The sequence below is a fragment of the Ovis canadensis genome, chromosome 9, assembly GCF_042477335.2.
Source record: "Ovis canadensis isolate MfBH-ARS-UI-01 breed Bighorn chromosome 9, ARS-UI_OviCan_v2, whole genome shotgun sequence".
NCBI lineage: Eukaryota > Metazoa > Chordata > Mammalia > Artiodactyla > Bovidae > Ovis > Ovis canadensis.
Window position 1 is genome coordinate 68,440,602 of NC_091253.1, and position 20,558 is coordinate 68,461,159.

General features: G+C 40.9%; 2 protein-coding genes and 1 non-coding gene across 3 annotated transcripts in view; 2 read left to right on the forward strand and 1 right to left on the reverse strand.

Moving 5' to 3' along the window:
* COLEC10 (collectin subfamily member 10) overlaps window positions 1-20,558 on the reverse strand; it is a 531,893-nt gene that overhangs the window by 176,706 nt on the left and 334,629 nt on the right. The window lies entirely within an intron of this gene.
* Window positions 7,336-20,558, forward strand: part of TNFRSF11B (TNF receptor superfamily member 11b) — a 29,383-nt gene continuing 16,160 nt past the window's right edge. Inside the window, exon 1 of the mRNA XM_069601093.1 lies at window positions 7,336-7,556. Within this exon, the coding sequence (XP_069457194.1) occupies window positions 7,527-7,556 (30 nt within the window). The 5' untranslated portion in view covers window positions 7,336-7,526. The remainder of the gene's footprint in view (window positions 7,557-20,558) is intronic.
* LOC138446380 (small nucleolar RNA SNORA42/SNORA80 family) lies at window positions 14,999-15,137 on the forward strand. Its single transcript, XR_011259313.1, has one exon. It is a non-coding gene; the product is annotated as a small nucleolar RNA SNORA42/SNORA80 family (small nucleolar RNA).

Sequence of the window (20,558 nt, forward strand, 5' to 3'; positions counted from 1 at the left end):
CTTCTTTAAAGAGCTTTTCCCTAAGAAACTCAGCTAATGTAGCCCCTTTCTAGGCAAGCACCATTATGCTAACTTGTATTATGGACTTCAACCCTCTTATCACTTTCTGAAACTGGCTTATCACATTCAAAGAGTTTATTTCCCAGTTTATTTCATTACTGTCTCTCCCCAACCTGACTGAAAGCTTCAGAAGTGTGGTTAACTATTTCTGTCTAAATTGGGGGTACAGCATCTGGTACCCACTAAGTATTAAGTACTTTATCACTTGTTTGTTGAATAAATAAATGATAAAGTACTTTATTTGTACTGAAACCTGTCACATTAATAGTGTCCCTTCAGCTGGATATTAAACAACTTAATTTCCCTCTTTAGCTTAACAGTCACTTAGAGATATTCCTTTAGGCTAAGCCTTTTCTAGGTAAACTCTCATTTCAGGAAGCAATTTTATCTTGCAGGTTAGTTTCTCTGAAAATTATTACATCAAAATCTTTGTTTATAAAGGTTTGTTTTAGTTAAAGAAGGGGACTTTCCCAGGCAGAAACACCTAACTGACTACTGAGAAAATAGTTCTAAGGATTCTTATCTGTCTTATTTTCATTTGCCAGGTGCAAACAAAATGCACTGGGGTTGGGAGAGGGGCAGAATCTTTGAACTGACACTAGAGATGACCAAATTTCTTGAAGGACCTTAGAAGAGGAAACTGTGTAGATTGGCTACATTCGTCTGATAGGAAGACATCACACATATTTGTTCAGAAGCCTTCAGGTGAGTAGTTGTTTGGATGTACATCCCTGTGTAATTAGGGAACCTGTTTCGTGGGCCTGAGTAGACACTAGATGGTATCTAAGTTTCAGGAAATCCTGGGTGAAGTAACTGGAAGTATTGGCAGACAGGCATGTCACTTCCTCTAGCTGAAGAGGAACGACAGACACCATGCTTTGGTCTATTGAAATGCCTTTCTCTCTTCCCCCAAATTCCCCACTGAGAGTCACCATGAATTTGGCACCATTCTTGACAATAATTTCAAAGAGAAAATTGTGATGGGTGTCACCTGTGCAGAAAGGCTTGACTTACGCTTTTCTCTGTTTAAGAGGGCAGGGTATGCTATGCTATGTAACGTAATTCAGCTCATCTATTAAGAACTTTTTCAAAACCTTGTTTATTTTGCTGCACCAGGGCTTAGTTGCAGCATATGAAATCTTTTAGTTTCAGTATGTGAACTCTTAGTGTGGCACGTGGGATCTAGTTCCCTGACCAGGGATCGAACCCAGGGCCCCTGTATTGGGAGCACGGAGACTTAGCCACTGGACCACCAGGGAATTCCCTCTATTAAGAACTTTTATCAAAGAATGTACAAAATTTTCCCCTGCTAGTATCTTGCCAACCTCATTCAGTCAGGGAAACCAGAATCTGCAATCAGGTGATGTGTTCAGAAGGAAATACAGACATAAAACGAAACTGCCTGAACTATGGAAGTTATTTTCTTAAATTGAGTAGGAGAAAGAGAATCCCAAAAAGGAGGCAAAAAGAAATTTGAGGGTAAGAAAAACTATGACTTTACAGTTCTATATTCATGGCATTTTTTGAGCACTCTAGCAAGTACTGCAAAAGTCTAAATTCCCTTGAAAATTAAGCATGAGCTTATATACCCTAAAAGAGGGGAATAGAAATATGCTGCTATGGATTGAATTGTGTTCCCCCTTAAATTCATATCTTGAACTCCTAACCCTCAGGGCAACTCTATTTGAGATAGGGCTTCTAGGAGGGAAACAAGTTTAAACTAGGTCATAAAGGTGGAATCTATGGAACTGCTCACTTCATAAAAATAGGAAAAGAGGCCTCTCTCCCTCTGAACACACACAGAGAAGAGGTCATGCTTCCACACGGCGAGATGCTGATCACCTGAAAGCCAGGAAAAAAGGTCTCACCATAATCTCAAACTCAATATCCATCTCAATCTCAAACTCACCTCAACCTCAATCTCAAACTTTCAGCCTCCAAAACTGTAAGAAGTAAATGTCTGCTGTTAAAGCCACCCAGTCTACGGTATTTTGATAGGGCAGCCCGAGCTGACTGAGGCAAATTTCCCACCTTGCACTTCTCTTGGAGGGCTAGCAGAAGTTGCTGAGCCCTGAATCATAAATGAGGTAGCTTTCTTTATAGAGCTTGAAACACCAGACTTCCCACTTAGAGTCTTCCCTCCAGTGCTACATGACATGCGTTACAGAGAGTAGTCACTTATTTTAGGTATTCCTTCTTGCCCCAAGCACACACCAAGTGGTGAGATTAATATTAAGAATTTGTAGTTGTTTAGTCGCTCAGTCGTGTCTGACTCTTTTGTGACCCCATGGACTGTAGCCTGCCAGGCAGAGTCCCCTGTCCATGGGAGTCTCCAGACAAGAATACTGGAGTGGGTTGCCATACCCTTCTCCAGGGGACCTTCCAGACCGAGGGATCAAACTCACGTCTCTTGTGTCTCCTGCAATGGCAGGCAGATTCTTTATCATCAGTGCAACAACAGGATATCTATCCATAAATATGTGTCTTTATATGATCTGAACAATCATATAAAAACCATTGATAGTAGAAGCTTCTATAAATGGGCAGTGGAGGTCTGAAGCAAAATGGAAATTTACCCTCCATGGGATATGTATTAATACTATTTAAATTTTGTAGGCAGGCATTTAAAAAAGCTTAAATTTAATTAAGTTAATAAAAATACTTTTCCATTTATGCTGTGATTTTCTTAATTTAAGAAGGCTTTCTATTGTGCACTATGCTTGGATATGACCCTGAGGTTGGCAGGGTGAAGTTCAGAGAATTTCTACCCCACAGAAGCTATAATGATCATGTCACTCTCACGCTTAAAGCCTCCAGTGCTTCCTATCAATGTTTGGAGGAAGAATAGGATCAATTACACTTTGCAGCCTGACCACTGTCCACTCTCCTTTGCAGCCTCTTCCAGCCCAGGCAACATCTTGCTCTCTGCCATACCGGGCTTCCTCTAGTTCCTGGAAATCACACCTCACTTCCTCTTACCTCAAGGTCTGCTAACACTGTTCTCCCTGTCCAAGGGCTATCTTCTCACTGCTAGTTAACATATGTGAGATGTGGCTTACAATCACACTGGCCCAGTAGTTCCTATGGTTATTTCTTTCCATGTACTTACAGATTTGAATATTTACATGTTTGTGTGATTGATTTATGCCAGCTTTCAATGAAAAGGTTATTTTAACAAATGACTGACAATGTTGGAATCATACTACTACTGAGTGGGAAACCGTAACCAGCCCTTAATGACTCCTGGTCTAATACTTGCAGATCTTTAAGAAATGGGTGACCTACTGAAGCAGAAAGTGCTTCAGCTATATATAACCTTGCCTTTCTGGATGCTTTTTTTTTTAAACTTTTTATTTTGTATTGGAGTATAGCCAATGAACAATGTTAATAACAGTTTCAGGTGGACAGCAGAGGGACTCAGCCACACATATACAGGCATCCATTCTCTCCCAAACTCCTCTCCCCTCCAGGCTGCTACATAACTTTGACCAGAGTTCCCTTGTACACTGTTTTTAAAGCAAGTACATATCAATTTTCACACAGAGCTTGTAACACCTTAAAACATTAATGTGCTGTGCTTAACCGCTTCAGTTGTGTCCGACTCTTTGCAACCCTATGGACTGTAGCCCTATGGACTGTAACCAGGCTTCTCTGTCAATGGGATTCTCCAGGCAAGAATACTGGAGTTGATTGCCATGGTTGGGAAGATCCCCTGGAGGAGGGCATGACAATCCAGTCCAGTAATAAAACATTAATAGCTAAAATTAATGTTTTGTCTGCTGCTGCTGCTGCTGCTGCTAAATCGCATCAGTCATGTCTGACTCTGTGCAACCCCATAGACAGCAGCCCACTAGGCTCCTCTGTCCCTGGGAGTCTAGAACATTAATAATTAAAATTGTATTTGTTAATGAAGAAATGGGCAAACATTAATGAAATAAAATCAATAGGATAACTACCTATTTCTCCTCTTTCTGTTCCATCTCCTATGAAACCAGAAAAAGATTTAGTAACAGTGAAACAAGAAGGAATGAGTTCTTGTTCTTCTACTAATAACCTTTCCCGTACACAACCTCAGAACTTGTGTTTCCAGTTTCCATATGTGGGAGCTTATGTGTAAGATGTTCTAGGCATTCAGTCAGTCTCTAGGGAACCCATCAATTTGTCTTGTCTCCCAAAGGACCAAATCAATCCCTGTCCTGAGTTTCAGGCATTTCTGTTATAACGATGATTATAAATGGCCTCCTATAGCAGGTGCTTGGCTGTTGTGTTAAAAAGAGGTAAGTATTTTTCTCAAGGGGGTCCCCAATATTCAGACACCATTTCTTTAAGCCATACCAGTGGCTGAAATGGAAGCAGGGACAATCAGAAATGTGCGCAATGAAAATGTGTTCAACATGGGACCAAACCCAAAACAGTCCAGGGAAGAGAAGAGGATGGCTATCTGATGAGGTGTCACCTACAGTCAGCATCACACATCTCTGGTGATCAGAAAGAGAAGGTTAAATTTACCAGACACTCTGTTTCATGTCACCCTTGGCCCATGCCAATGAAGGATCTGTCATGGGAAGATGGATGTAGTCTGTCTGCCAAGCGAGTGTTCAGACATCGCCCCATGGATTCAGTTCTGAATCCCCGGGTCCCGTCCAATCTAGACTGAAGATGGACTCCAGCCTCCAAGTGTTCAGGGCCTCCTGCTCACTGTAGTGCGTCCCATGGGAAGAGCCAGGGGGATCGGCCAGACTACTCCAGGAATATAACAAATGACGTGACTGCAAACTCAGAGTGTCTGTTTCCTGTCAGTGGGTGATTAATAAACAGCCCACAGTCAGGTCCGGAAAGGGGCATAGTCAATACACTGTCTACTCTGTGACTCTATAAAAATGGGGCCCTGGCTTTTCTCAAGATGACAGCTAATTACACTTCCTCTCCTCCCTCCCCCAAAACACACACACACACACACACACACACACACACACACACCAAAATCACCATCACCACCTCTATTGCCATTATTCATCAGATAGTTATAGGGAGGCCAGATGCGGAGCTAAAAGTTTCAAGAAATATCATAAGAAAATAAATGATTGCTGCTCCCAGAAGCTTAGAGTCCAGACTCACCTAGTGCTTGTATAAATGTCCCTAAGAGCACCTCAGATAAGTATAACAATAATAGCTAGACTTAGTGAACCCTTACTACATGTTAAACAGTACGATGAGCACTTTACACGTTTCAGCTGATTTAATCCCTGTGAGGGTAGTATGATTTTTATCGTCACGACACCAATAAAGAAATCAAACAGAAATACAAATAGGTTAGTTAAAATCTGCCTGAGGTAATAGAGCCAGAGCGCAGGAGATCTGGGTTTCAAGTCTGGCTCTAAAGCCTGGTATCTTATATGTACTGCCTGTGAACAATCATAGCTATAATTGAGTAAACATTTCCTATCCAGGCAATGTGCTAGGTTATCTTATATACATTTACTTATTGACTGCTCATGGTTAGTGATTAACCTCATTTATGCATTACTAATCTAATTTATGCATTACTTTTCAAAATACTTTCATTTGTTCCATGCCACATATCTGTAATAACTACTATTTTTAATTGATAGATGATAGAGAGTCATAAGCACTTTCCCAGGGTTAAGACTGCAGGATTCAGTCCTTGATCAGTTTTCTCCAGAGTGTGACTTCTGCATGTGAGCATTATACAACAGTTCAAGAAAAATGCCTTCAGGCAGTATCCCAGGTAGGCATCACCTCATAAAGACAATAATACTACCATTTACTTAGTATTTTACAACTAACATTCAAATTTACCTGAGTCCCATGGTCAGTCTAAGTGCTAGTAGCTCAGACTGTGGATGTCAAAGCTGAAGTTCAGAAGCTGAGGGGCAGGGCTGGAGTTAAACAATTTGGTCAGTATGCACTGACCTTTGTTCACTCACTAGTTCACTTAAGAAACCATCATGCTGTGGAGAGAGAAAGCTGAGTAAGACACTCTGTCTTCTGTACTTCACAGTCGGAGTAGAAGAGCTGAACTTGTTCCCTCTAAATATTTTCTACTCTGTCTATGGATCCACTTTGACCTTCTGGTGGAAAGATGCTGGTTTGAAAGCACAGATACTCTGATCCCTGCTGGTAATACTTGCTCCTGGGGGCCACTTTTTATTGCATGGGATAGTCTGAGCCTGAGAGAATCACCTTCATCTCCCTCTCCATGAACTCTGGAGAAAAGCAGAAACTGACCTTCTCAGGAGGTGAGAATTGAGCACGTGGCCCTGATGAGGAGGCTGGCTTTGCAGTGATTTTTTTTTTTTCCAGCTTCTGTAAGTGAAGAGCTCTGGTGGCAACCTAAAAACAAATCAGCAAACTGCAGGACCTCAGAAGGGGTCTACCCTTTAGAAGTCATGGGGTCCAACTCTCACAAAAGCAGCTGGTGGGAGTGGATGGGGGAGTCAAGAACCCTTTAGGCAGAGCCAACTTCCACCAAAAGCTTGGGGGCAACGGAAAGACCTGGAAGAGGCAACTTCAGAAGTTCAGTAGGTACCAAAAACCTTTGGATGATGATGGTGTTGATAAAGACGATCAGTTTAGTTCAGTATAGTGGCAAATCCTACGGCGGTGTTTTTTCTGCCCTAGGCAAGAAGTTTGTCCTCTGCTGATTCTCTCTGGCTGAAACTACCCCAGGCAATAAAAAGTGAGTGGGAAAAGGCACCGGCTTTCGAACAAAACATAAATTAGAGAAGTTTCTTCTCCATTTGTGCAACCTTGGAGATAAATGACTGCAAACTCCAAGAAGAGCCTCTGAGCGCAGCTTGTGAATGAGAATACTTGTTATTGGGGATCTCAGAACCCCTGAGAAGCGGGTCAGACGGAGTGGGGTGTAGTGTCTGGGGCGCACTGCAGGCTGCGCAGAGATCTTGGCTGGATCCTACGCTCAGGGTGGAGGAGCCCAGCAAAGCGACTGCCCAGCGTGCGCCCAGTCCTCCCACCACTGGTCGCGGCTGCCAGGAGGCCGGCCGCTGGCGGGAAGGGGCCAGGAAACCTCAGAGCCGCACGGAGACAGCAGCTGCCTTGTTCTGCAGCTTTTTTTTTTTTTTTTTTTTCCGCCTCCCAGGGGCCAGACATCCCCGCCCCACCCCCTACTCCCACCGCTCGTGCCACTTCTTTCCGCCCTGGCGCTGAAAGTGTTAACCCTGGAGCGTTTCGCACCTCCCCTCCCGTCCTCCCCATCCCCCCCACCCCCCCGCCCCAACTCCCCGCCCGACTCCCGCCCAAGGTTCCTAAAAAAGAAAGGTGCAAAGTTTGGTCCAGATAGGGAATGAATGATCAAAGCCAAGCCGATACTTCCTGTTGCCGGGACACTATATATAAAGTGATGAGTGCACGGGCAGCCGAGACGCACCGTAGCGCTCACCCCGCAGCCGCCGCCTCCGAGCGCCTGAGGTTTCCCGGGGACCACAATGAACAAGCTGCTGTGCTGCGCGCTCGTGGTAAGTTCCTGGCCCGGGACGCCGGCAGCGGTGCTCTGGGCGACCGCGGAGGCTCCTCGCCTCCTGGTCTCCCGACCTGCCCGCCTGTTGATGGGGACAAAGCTCAACTTGCTCCCTTTCCCAGGAGAGATCTGGGGTCAGGTTGGAACAGGAGACCTCTTTCAAGCTGATTGTGCTTCTCCTAGGGTGTCCCTTTACACTGGAAAGTTCCTGCTGGGTTTATGAAGAAGAGCTCTGGAATGATTTTTTATCCATTTTATTTATTGGCTTTCTTCATCTCAGATGGCTCCATACCATCTTTGCTTAACTTGGGCATCCTTATTATTAATTATTAGTGGTAATAATACTATCAAAGTAATTTGGGAGATTATTCTTAATGCTAAGAATAATAATTCTTAAAACTATTGTAATTAGAATAAAGTTTGGATGCAGTGAATATGACATCATTAGGCTTATTTGCCACTTAAGCAAATATTATAGGAAATTTTGAATAATTGGCACCAGAGAAAAGATCATACATACACACATATTTCTTATTGTGCAATTTAACATTTTAATCACATTTTATTATTAAAATAGGACATTTCAATGTAATGTGGAAAATACTGGTGAGATAACGTTAATTAGGTTATAAAATAGATTTAAATAATTGAGGTTCTGCACTCAATAGAGCTAAAAGTTATTTTAAATTTGGAAAAAGAAAGGAAATTTGGAAAAGAAAGGAATGTCTGTAATTTTTAGCTTCTTTTACTTAAATTTACATTTTGACCAATCAAGTTAATAAGATTTCTATGTAGATTATTCTATGACCAATGATTTATTTCCTTTATGTCAGTAAAATGTAGACTGCATTGAGATATGAATCAGACATTCATGAAAGGACAGGAAAATCCATATTTAAGCTGCATATGTGTTTTGAAAGTTGTTGCAGTAACTGCTTGAATGTGAATGTCCAACCCACTAAGAGTGAATGGAAGCCTAGGAAGTCCTCCAATTAGATCTTGGGATACACACACTTAAATAAGTAAATAAACAGCAAAGTCACTAAAGGAAAGGTAGATTAATAAAAGGTCACACTTAAGCAAGCTAATCTTATGTATAGGTACTATGTATACATATATGTGTATATATATATTTGTATATATGTGGGTATATATTTTATATATATAACTTCACTAATATGGAGAACTTTTTAAAAAGTGAACCCTTATTTAAAAAGGACACATATAAAGAACTGCACAAATCATAAGAACCTAATTAAGTTTCCCAAAGTGAATACTTATAAGCCAGCACCCAGCTCAGACACCATCACATTACCAGGACCCCAGAAGCTTCCTGGGCTTCGTCCCTATCACCATGCCAGTCATGGCCAGAGGAATCAACATTCTGACTTATAATACCATCCATGAGTAAATGAACTTTATGTACTTTTTTGTGTCTGGCTGCTATCACTTAAGGTTCCACTGTGGATCATCTCCAGTGTTGGATGTACAAATGCCCATCCATTTTCAGTGCTGTATAATATTCCATTGCATGGCTACACCACAAGCGACTTAATCATTATAGGTTTTGGCTAGTATAAATAATTGCTATAATATGGGGACACTTTTATTCTTTCTAGCCTTTTGTATGCTGTCAAAGATTTGATTAATAATAAACATATTATCAGTAACTTTTAAATTTCAGAATTTCCATTAAATAATATGTATACCTAATAATGGGCTTCCCTGGTGGCTCAGATGGTAAAGAATCTGCGTGCAATGCAGGAGACCTGGTTTTGATCCCTGGGTCAGGAAGATCCCCTGGAGAAGGGAATGCCTACCCACTCACTCCAGTATTCTAAGTGTTCCAGAATAATAAGTAGACAAATGTTTTGATATCTGGTCTGTATAAGGATGTAGATATGTATGTAGATAATACTAACTGCAGATGTTACAGCATTATCAGAAAAGAAACCTTTTATTGGGTCTTGAACCTAGTAAATACTTCAAATAGGAATGTGCTCCCTTTCCCTTCCATAGCTTCTGAGATTGATTTTATTTTATAAATAAGTGATAAAAGATACTTTGCAGTTACATATGAAAAGTCCAGATGCCCTTTCATAAACACCAAGAGGTAGTGCTAAGGACTGGAAGCATTACTGCTATTTAGTCCTTTGTACCAGGCAGGCCACTGGATACTAGACATAGGATGGAAAACATGGGCACCATTTCTGTCCTCATGGACCACACGGCAAAATGGAGAAAGCAGGCACTGGAATGTCTAAATGAGAATAACAAAAGGGGAAGTATGAGGTGACTTGGGAATATAAAAGATCCTGCCTTCCAAGACCTTATAAAGGCAGCTGCTGTGCAGTGGTTATGAGTTTGGTTATTTGGGGTCAAAATTCAAAATTCAAATACCAGTATTTTACTTGATAAAAGATGGTGGGCAATTTATATCTCTCTTGTGTTTTAGTTTTCTATAAAATAGAGATATTAATATGCACACATGCAAGATAGCCACACATAATATAGAGTTCCCATTCCACTAACACTAGCTTCTAGTCAACATTCTAGACCCAAGTGAATTATGTAAACAAAGTGCTGATGATGCTCAGAGATGGGGGAGAGATGGCCACCAACTATTACCTTGCAGGAGCAATAGAATGTTTATTATTCTCATTATACACTCCAAATGTTTCATATTTGGAGATAAAATCAAGGCATCCTGAATTTAAGAAGTGGAAGAAGATAAAATTGTGAGGCAAACTAGAATTCTAGATTCTTTTTGTGACAGCAGAGGATATGCTGGTAGGCAACACTGAAAGGGTGTGGTCATGAGGACTAATGCCATAGTCATGGGCTTTCTGAAATGCTCACTCATGTAGTTAGAGACCTGCTCTGCAAGGTGAGGTGGTTGCATCACCACGTCATTTCTTTCATGGTTGCTCAAGGAGCCTCCTGATGCTTTGGGAACATCCTAGCCAAGTCTTAGATTTTCACTGGTGGCTGGAACTTCCCATCAAGGAGCTCCAGAACTAGCCACTGGCCTTCTCAAAGCTAAGGTCTAAATTAATGTTAAGATACTAGGGCTTGCGGTGGGGGGTGGGGTGAAGCATTTGGAGGTAGTGAATTTTTTTTTTCAGGACAACTGCCTGATACATTGGTTCTCCTTATGTTTATTTTGGTTTCCTTGCCCTCCCCCAGTGGTTGAGTGTATCTGTCTAGCCTTTTTGTTTGTTTGTTTAAGAGAATGATAACTCTAAAGTTTCTAGGAGAATCTAACATACACTCCGCAGCAGTCCTGTACTTCTGTCTCCAGCAACCTCTCTGGCCTCTATCATCCATGAACTCTCAGCACAATTCCTATCTGGCCTTTAATTGTACTTCTTATTCCCAATTTCAATCTGGCTTTTAATTTTATTTTTTAGGTTAAAACCACAGTTGTCAGATACCATTGGTCAGGGAAGAAGGCATTCTGTGACAGATGTTTTATCTACATAGTTTAGAAGGAGAGGTATTGAGGTATCTCTCAAAGGGGCACTAAACACACTCAAATATTCTTGTCCTCCTATCCACTCACTTTCCAGCTGGGTCTTGCTCTAAGCAACCCTCCGCCTCCCTGCTTGCATGTTCCCTTTCCATGAAGGCTTTCTGTGAGAAGCATTACCTTCAGTATTTCATTGACCAGAAGTACTTCATTCAACCTGAGTCTTTTCTTTGCAGCCCAAGAAAAAAAGCATGGTGAAGTATATTGCAGAGAAAGAGTACTTTTATTAAAAAAAAAAAATTATGTTTACATTCTTCAAAGTCTTGCCTAATGATGCCTGGTTGCCCCTAATGTTGTTACTATGGAGCGGAGATGCCAACATTATCGGTGTACCTGTGTATCTTACCTTAGGGAGCAGTAGTTCTCCATCAGATCAGACTTCTTCCATGCGCTTATTAAATAAATCCTTTGTAACAACTCTCTCGGAGAAGGCAATGGCACCCCACTCCAGTACTCTTGCATGGAAAATCCCATGGATGGAGGAGCCTGGTAGGTTGCAGTCCATGGGGCCGCGAAGAGTCAGACACAACTGAGCAACTTCACTTTCACTTTTCACGTTCATGCACTGGAGAAGGAAACGGCAACCCTCTCCAGTGTTCTTGCCTGGACAATCCCAGGGACGGCGGAGCTTGGTGGGCTGCCGTCTATGGGGTCGCACAGGGTCAGACACAACTGAAATGACTTAGCAGCAGCAGCAGCTGCAATGACTCCCGGGCTCTCCGGAAATGAAATTGAGAGTGCTTATATTTTTACTTACATACAGAATTTTCTCAAATAAATATACTGGCATAACCATACTCTGAAGGAGAAATAAAAAGAAAATGATTTATAATGAAATAAGCTTCACTAGAAGATTTAATGAAGTAATGATATATTAGCATCTTTATGTAGAACTGTCATGAACAGGCCATGAGAAATAGACAAGAGCACATGGGGTTCAAAACCATGATTGATGTTGGCTTTGGGCTGTGATTGTTTGAAGTGGTAAACAAATCTCACTAAAGTTTTAAACAAACTACAACCCTTTTTCAGGCTTCCCAGATAGCACTAGTGGTAAAGAACCCGCCTGCCAATGCAGGAGACTAAGAGACACAAGTTCGATCCCTGGGTTGGGAAGATCCCCTGGAGGAGGGCATGGCAACCCACTCTAGTATTCTTACCTGGAGAATCCCCATGGGTAGAGGAGCCTGGCAAAGTACAGTCCATAGGGTGGCAAAGAGTCATACATGACTGAAGCGACTTAGCATGCATGCATGCACAACCCGCTATCAAATTTTATGTTGTTAAATTCCTTGAAAATCAATAGGCATAAAAATCTTACAACACACACATAGGTCTACATATGTGTGTGTGTATATATACATATATGTATGTATGTATGTGTGTGTGCACGCTCAGTCGCTCAGTTGTGTGTGACCCCTTGGACTTTAGCCCACCAGCCTCCTCTGTCCATGGAATTTTCCAGGCAAGAGTACTGGAATGGGTTGCCATTTCATACTTCAGAGGATCTTCTTGACCCAGGGATCAAATCCACTCTTCTTGCTTCTCCTGCATGGACAGGTGGACTCTTTACCACTGTGCCACCTGGGAAGCCCATATGTGTGCATACACACACACACACACACACACACACACACGTGTGTTTATATTATATACACAAATATGTATATATACATGTGTTTGTATATATGTATATATGTGTATATATATATATATATGGAGTTTGCATCCAGGCTCATATAATGATAAATATATTTTTTTTAAGCTTAGATCACTTATACCATCATCAGTAGGACATTTGCAAGTGTGTGTGGGATTTCCCTGGTGGTCTGGTGGTGAAGACTGTGTGCTTCCAACACAGCGGTCGAAAGTTCAGTCCCTGATTGGGGAACTAAGATCCCATATACCAAATGGCATGGCCAAGAAAAAGAAAGTGTGTGAAATATGGGATTATTCTTGGTCAGTGGGGCATCTAGCAGCACACAGAAACTGTGACAAGAGAAAATCCCACACAAATTTCCAGAACTTCTAGGGGATGGCACGACCCCTGTGGTAAACAAAATATGAACTCTTTGCAAACAGAGATTTTTTTCCAATTCATATTTATAGCCTCCAGGTCTCCACAGTGCCTGACACTAAATGTGTGTTTGCTGAGTCAAAGGAGCTACGATGAGATTTGCTGGGGTGTTTGTATAATGTACCAGCAGTTTCCATGGATATTCCAACAAAATGTAGCTTACTGTCAGAGATTTCACATTCTCATGTCAGCTTTGATCTCTTTCAAAATATAAATGTAACGTCCTACCCACCTGACCAGTATTTTTCCTACTTATTTTTGTCCATTTCTACTGTGAAGGTACAATACCTTCATGGAGGTCCATTCTTAAGAGAGCAACAACAATGAACCAGACTAATATACCGACCCTTGCAGGTGCTACCTAACCTTAGCTGAATCCCCTTTCTGACCTTCCCATCAATGTTCATTTTTTGGTTTGATAAATGTGATACATTCTTAAAATATCCCAATGGAGATGTCAAATAGGCATTTGGATTCAAAAAGTTCAGAGAAGCCTGGACTGGAGATCAGATAATCTGGGTCATGAGCAGAGAATGGGTTTTGAAAGCCATAGGAAGGGAGGATTTCACAGGGCAAGAGAGGAGGGCAGGAGACAGCCCCAGAGTGCATTTCTGATACTGATAGGTTAAAAAAAAAATGCTCATATGAACAGTACTAGCAGCCATGTTTAGAAAAGAAAACAAAAATCAAAATAAAACTTCGCAACCCACAAGAGCAGGAACTAGTCAATCGGAAATCCTAGCAACATCTGTAAACTATCCATGCAAGAAGAAGGAGTGAGGTATAGCCAACTTGAAATACACATGGTATTTTTATGTGACATGTAATTAGTTTTAGGAACTCACTACCACAGAATATTTATTTTGGGGTAACTAGCATAGAAAGTCTAAAAAAAGAATTCTTTTAGACAGTTGTAGGGGATAAGAATAGTGTTACAACACATTAGGTAAGAAGCTGTGGGGTACCCACTCCCTCTCACATTTACCTGGCCTTGCTAAATGAATGTTCCAAAGGCCAGAACAGTCTACAGACACACTAAAATGGTTTCTTTCAACTACAAGGTGACATAACTTCCCAGGTGCTTGGGTAGTTTTTTTCAACCCCAGTTTCTCAGAAGCACCTGAATCAGCCAGACCATAAATGGATAGAGGATACAGGAGGAAATGCAATTTCATTTCTGGAGCCCTTCTAAAAAAGTAATGTGCTCCCAAAAGTTCTGATTTATTACTTTCCTATTGAGATTTTTTTTAAAAATCCACCTCTTTTTATCATAGTTTTAATATGGTGAAAACCATTAATTTCCTCAAATCATCTTCTATAAAATTAAAAAGATTAGCCTTAGGATTCTTCACCTCCACTTAGTCTGTACCTTGGAAGCATTTTCTATAACAGCCTCTTAAATAATCAACTATAAAACAGAAAATATCAGTGTCAAGATGAATATAGATTTAAAAGTCAGTAATTCATCTAAGCTTTGTGACTGCCTTAGGTAAATTCAATCTTCTTCTCTGGTCTTTGATCCCTAAACCTCTATTGCCATGTAATATTACTTTCTTGTTAAAAAATGTATTTTATTCTTAGAAAATATGGATATCAAGGTCCTATTCTTAAATTCCCTCTGGCATCCATACCACCATCATCACCACCAACAAAAGTAATTTAGGAAGTCATCTGTGAGGTGTAATGATAGTAAGACCTCCACAACAGCAGTTAAGAAGCAAGAGATCTTATTCTTCAGTTTTGCCTTAGACTCTGAGGTCCAGCCTGTGACTTCATTTCTCTGTGTCTTACTTTGCTCACCTTTAAAATAGGTGTGTTGTACCAGATGATATCTGGAAGGGCTGCTATAATTTTACGCTTTTGGCTCATCCCCCTGGGCCTCTTCATAGTGTCCCATGCGAGAGCAAACCCGGCCCAAACCATTGCTTGGCCTCTACCAGTAGGCTGCAGGCACTGAAGCGGGTTGCACAGGGGGAAAAAAAAAAACATTTATGCTTTTGTCATTAAAAATAAATTAAAATGTTTTATTACATATTGATACTATTTAATATGCCAGACATACAAAAAGCAAATGGACTTAGTTATCTATGAAAAAAAGCATACTAAAGAAAATTTTTAAAAATCTACTTTGTTGCAATTGTCAAAGTTCCTCAACTGGTTTCATTGATAAGAAATTCTGTTTAAGTCAAGGAGATCAAAAGAGGAAGCAGCTTTTTGAAATGTTACCTACTTTTAAGAAGTAAGACTTCTGTGTTTTAAGTTCAGATTATTCTTTTAAGCTAAAAACTATTAAAAAAACAAAAAAAGGAAACCAGACCTTTTTGTCTTTAGCTAGCACAGAAGCCATTCATGTGCATGTTTTCATATCCTACTTAGAAGCCCTATTCCCTCAGGACTTACTACAGAGATGTAATTATGGTCACTAGCAATCTCTTTAGCCTCTTTGAGCAGAGTTTTCTTTGAATTTGTATTCACAAGGAAGCGTTTCACCTTCAGGTAAAATAAGCGTGTTAATGGGTAGGTTGGCATGACCAATAATACTGTGGTGGAATACTACTATATTGGGCTTCCCTGATGGCTAGATGGTAAAGAATCTACCTGGAATGGGGGAGTCCTGGGTTCGATTCCTGGGTCAGGAAGATGCCCTGGAGAATGAATACTACATGGGCTGAGAGACAGAATCCTCTGTTCCCACATTGTATTTCCTGTCTCTTCATATCCAGTAAGTGAAAGTGAAGCCGCTCAGTCGTGTCCAACTCTTTGCGACCCCTTGGACTGTAGCCTATCAGGCTCTTACGTCCATGGGATTTTCCAGGCAAGAGTGCTGGAGTGGATTGCCATTTCCTTCTCCAGGGAATCTTCCTGACCCAGGAATCGAACCCAGGTCTCCCACATTGCAGAAAGATGCTTTACCGTGGGAGCCATCAGGGAAGCCCAACTAATATCCAGTAAAAGGGGAAAAAATCAATGAGATTGTGCTAAAACAATGGGTCAGCTAGATAGTATGAGTGATGTTTACTGAACAATGATGTAGCTATTCCTGCTGTTTGTAAGCCTTCTCCGTGGTCCTGCCTTCCAGAAACATGGTAAAATTGTACCTTCCAGCTTTCTCTGGTGAGGAAAGAGGTGGATGTGATCACTCTGGCAGATTTGTGAGTCTAAATGATACAAGTCACTTCTACATTAGAGCACCTCATTGCCTGTATATGACTCCCAACATTTTCTTTCCCAGCAAACCAACCTTGTTCCAGATATTAATTTTTACAAGATCCTAGGTCCTGGACAGAGGACAATGCTAATAAGCCTTCATTTTCACAAAAACCTTCTGATGCAGAGACTGGAATCTGTTTTACAGGCAAGGAAATCAAGGTTCAGAGAAGTGAATTAATTTTCCCTAAGGTGACCTAGCTGAGGATTTTTTTTTTTTTCCTGTCTAATAGGAGCTGAAATCTAGCAGTGGAGTCCAGTGAAAAATACCCATAAAGCAGAAGAAAGCCTCTGAGTTCCTTCAACCAGAGTTCTTTTCTCTGCTGGAGATACAAACGTCCTGGGATGGGACTCAGAGTCATATCCTTGGGCAAAGTGATCCCAATGGATTTTTTTAAATGCTTTTTTCACCTCCTCCTTCAGCTAGAGGGGCCACTGTGGTTTTTTTTTTTTTTTTTTCTGATGAAATTAAATAGCCCAGCTTCCTTACTGGACTTGAGTTCTAAGTCCAGACCCTTTAGGATAGAGAACATGAGGCAAACACTTTATAGTTTAGCTCCTTATTAGAAAGAGCAATCCTAGGGAAGCAGGGGTTAGCAAAAGAGTAAGCAAAAAAGGAAGACAAATTTAAAGGGGTGCATGACTGACTGAGAAGCTGCTATTTTGTATAAAGTGTAACTGACTGCTCAGTCCCACAGGACCATCTTCTAGAGAAGTTGTGTGAACTACTGCATTTCAGGACAGAAGAGCGAGGAATTTATTCACCGGGATAAATGATGTAAATGTTAGATAGATAGATGAATAGATATAGGATGAGGCATGGATGGCTGTATGGACAGATGGACAAAATATAGACCTTCCAGAGTTCTACTTGGTGTCATAGGTGATCACTTAAATGCCTGTCTCCTTCCTAACACTGCAGGTCCCTAGTGAGAAGAGTCAATAGTTAAAGGCTTAGGTTCAGACAGGATTAGATTTGAATCCTATCTTGAATGTATAGTAGCTCTGTGACTTTTGAGCAATCACTCAACTTCTCTGAGGCTCAGTTTCTTCATCTACAAAATGGGGATAATACTATCACCTCAGAGATGATTGGAGTGGTGGATGACAAGTGAAGTATACAGCTTACTATGTAATGATATTATAATATACTATGCTACTATTATTCACCATAGCATCTAGTACTTCCAAGAGGATGTTTCACATTGTTGTAGGCACATGATAAACATCTACATGTTTAAGTCAAATCCTGTTTTATTCTATTTCCATTTCTAGTTTCTATTTCATTTCCTAACCACCATGGCTGTTCTTTTCTAAATTTCTCTCTCCAGATGCCCTTAACCATATATTGACTGGGCTTCAATCTAAATCATCACCAACCAGATTAATTCATAAGATGATGTGAACAAGGTATTATCTTCAAGGAAAGGTAGAAATAAAATGGGAAGTAATAACTGATGTTCAAAAATATCAACGTATTAAAATGTATTGCCAATTCTAAGTCCAAAGTGCCAGGGACTCTGTAGCTGGAAAATTCTGAACTTGGGATGTCGCCCTTGTGCTTGTCTGGTGGGCTTGAATGGATATAATTATAAGGAAAATTGTGGCCAGCTCTGTTGTTGAGTTGAAATTTTCAAAGTGGATGTTATATCCCAAATCTGGTGATTATGGCCCAGCAGGTAAAAATTCGCCTGCAGTGCAGGAGACACAGGAGACATGAAGTCGATCTCTGGGTCAGGAAGATCCTGTGGAGAATTAAATGGCAACCCACTCCAGTATTCTTGCCTGAAAAATCCCATGGACAGAGGAGCCTGATGGGCTACAGTCCAGGAGATTGCAAAGAGCTGGACACAATTGAGTGAACGACTAAACAAGCAAAGAGAAGAAATATTAAGATCTGAGATTCAAAATGCGGGAGATGTCCACACATTTGCCTTGGAAAGTTTGACGTGTTTACTTGCATCACAAGTTCTTAGAGATTTTTCTCATTTATTTGTTAATCTAGCAAATGTTAATTATCTGTAAAACTCTGAAGCAGCAAAAGCATCAGAAGCAAATCTTTTCTGACAATTCTGGTAGATTCCAGACATAAACAAGGTACTGCTAATTAATTCTAAAAGCCTCCACGTAAGGTCCTAATAGATGAATAGATTTAATGCATTTGCTCTGCATCCTCACCTAGAGACCTCGTCCTGGCTGTTCTGGAAATGATTAAGCAGCGGCAGGCCCTCAGGTAGAGGAATGGCAGCAGCAGATAAACCTCTCAAATGAGCCACCTGCCTTCCCCACATTTACCTTCAAAACAGAAGCTAAACACAAGCAGAACGATCCAGGCAAAATGCCAAGCAAAATGAAAGATGCTTAGAAAAAAAAAAAAAAAAACTTCCTTTAGGCAAATTTTGTCATCACTATCATTTTACAGATGAGCAAGTTACAGATTTTGTGCTTGTCCTTGAAAATGCATCCTTTCCCTGGAGGCTCTGTATCTGTCTATAGAATCACCAGCAATCCTAATTATACATAGTCGGTATTCAATATCTACTGGATTGAATAAAATATATATTGAATACTTGCTGTGTATAAGACACCATGAAAAAAGCAGTGAAAGTGTCAGTCACTCAATCATGTCCAACTCTTTGTGACTCCATGGACTGTAGCCTGCCAGTCTCCTCTGTCCATGGGATTCTCCCAACAAGAATACTGGAGTGGGTAGCCATTCCCTTCTCCAGGGTACTTTCTGATCCAGGGACTGAATCCAGGTCTACTGCATTACAGACTGATTCTTTACCCTCTGAGCCACCAGGGAAGCCCTAAGACACTATGCATGCTGCTTGCTAAGTCGCTTCAGTCGTGTCTGGCTCTTTGCAACTGTAACCCGCAGGCTCCTCTGTCCATGGGGTTCTCTAGGCAAGAATAATGGAGTGGTTGCCATGCCCTCCTCCAGGGAATCTTCCCAGCCCAGGGGTTGAACCCACATCTCTTACAGCGCCTGCATTGGCAGGCAGGTTCTTTACACTGGTGCCACCTGGGAAGCCTGTAAGATACCATGCTAAACATTTAAGGTATATGGAAACAAATCCTTTTCTATCTTTGCCCTTTAAGCAAATCTGTGGAACTGCCTTTCGACCAAATCAGTGATACAATTTGGGAAGATACTTGAACTGATTTTAAAAACGAGTCAGAGATGCTTTTTCTGGAGACAACTTAAGAATAGGATAAATAACTGACTGTGGCACATTTTAGGTTTGTGACTTCCTACTGAACAAGAGACTTCAAAATGTCTCCAAAAATGAATCTGATTCAAAATGTTCCCTATTTCCCACCTCCTGTGTAATTAGCATATGTAGTCATGACTCATTCTTGTCTGGAATCTTATTCTTTACCAAGTTTATTTGTATCCCTTTACTCAACTGAAAACAATTGTATAGGAATAGATGAAATAAGAATTATCTCTTTTTAGAGCTAAGATAATGGCCAAGGGTTATTAAGCTGGTGGTTGAACTGAATTTGGAACTCTAATGTACAGGTTCCCAGCAAAGAGATCTGGTTAGTTCATATCAATCTAATGGATCTAAACGCTGTACATTTTTCATATCTTATTATTCATCATCCATTTAGCATTTTTCTTGAAACTTTCCGTAATATCCCTACAGTTTTTTTCCTTCTTTTTTTCATCTTATCTTGCAAATGTTTGTAAAGTCCCAAGGTTATATTTTAATATTTTTTTGTTTATGTATAAAATCTTGGGTAATGCCATCCTACTTTTCTGTTTCTGGAACCATTTATGTGCTCATAACCTTGTGCAAAGTCACTTCAGTCATGTCCAGCTCTTTGCAATCCTATGGATTGTAGCCCACCATGCTCCTCTGCCCATGGGATTCTCTAGGCAAGAATACTGGAGAGGGTTGTCATGCCCTCCTCCAGGGGATCTTCCTGACCCAGGGACTGAACTTTCATCCCTTTAAACCTGTGTCTTTAGCTGCATTTCTATCCTGAATACCTGATACATATATTTAAGTGTCTACTCGACATCCCCACTGGAGTCTCATTGTTGGAAGACCCAGAACCAAATTCATTGTCTTCCTCCATAACTGCTTCTCTCTCCTGCTGTCAGTAATTAACAGCAACACCACATACCTACTAGTCATAATTCACGGGCATGTCCTCCTTTACTCTTTCTAGTACCT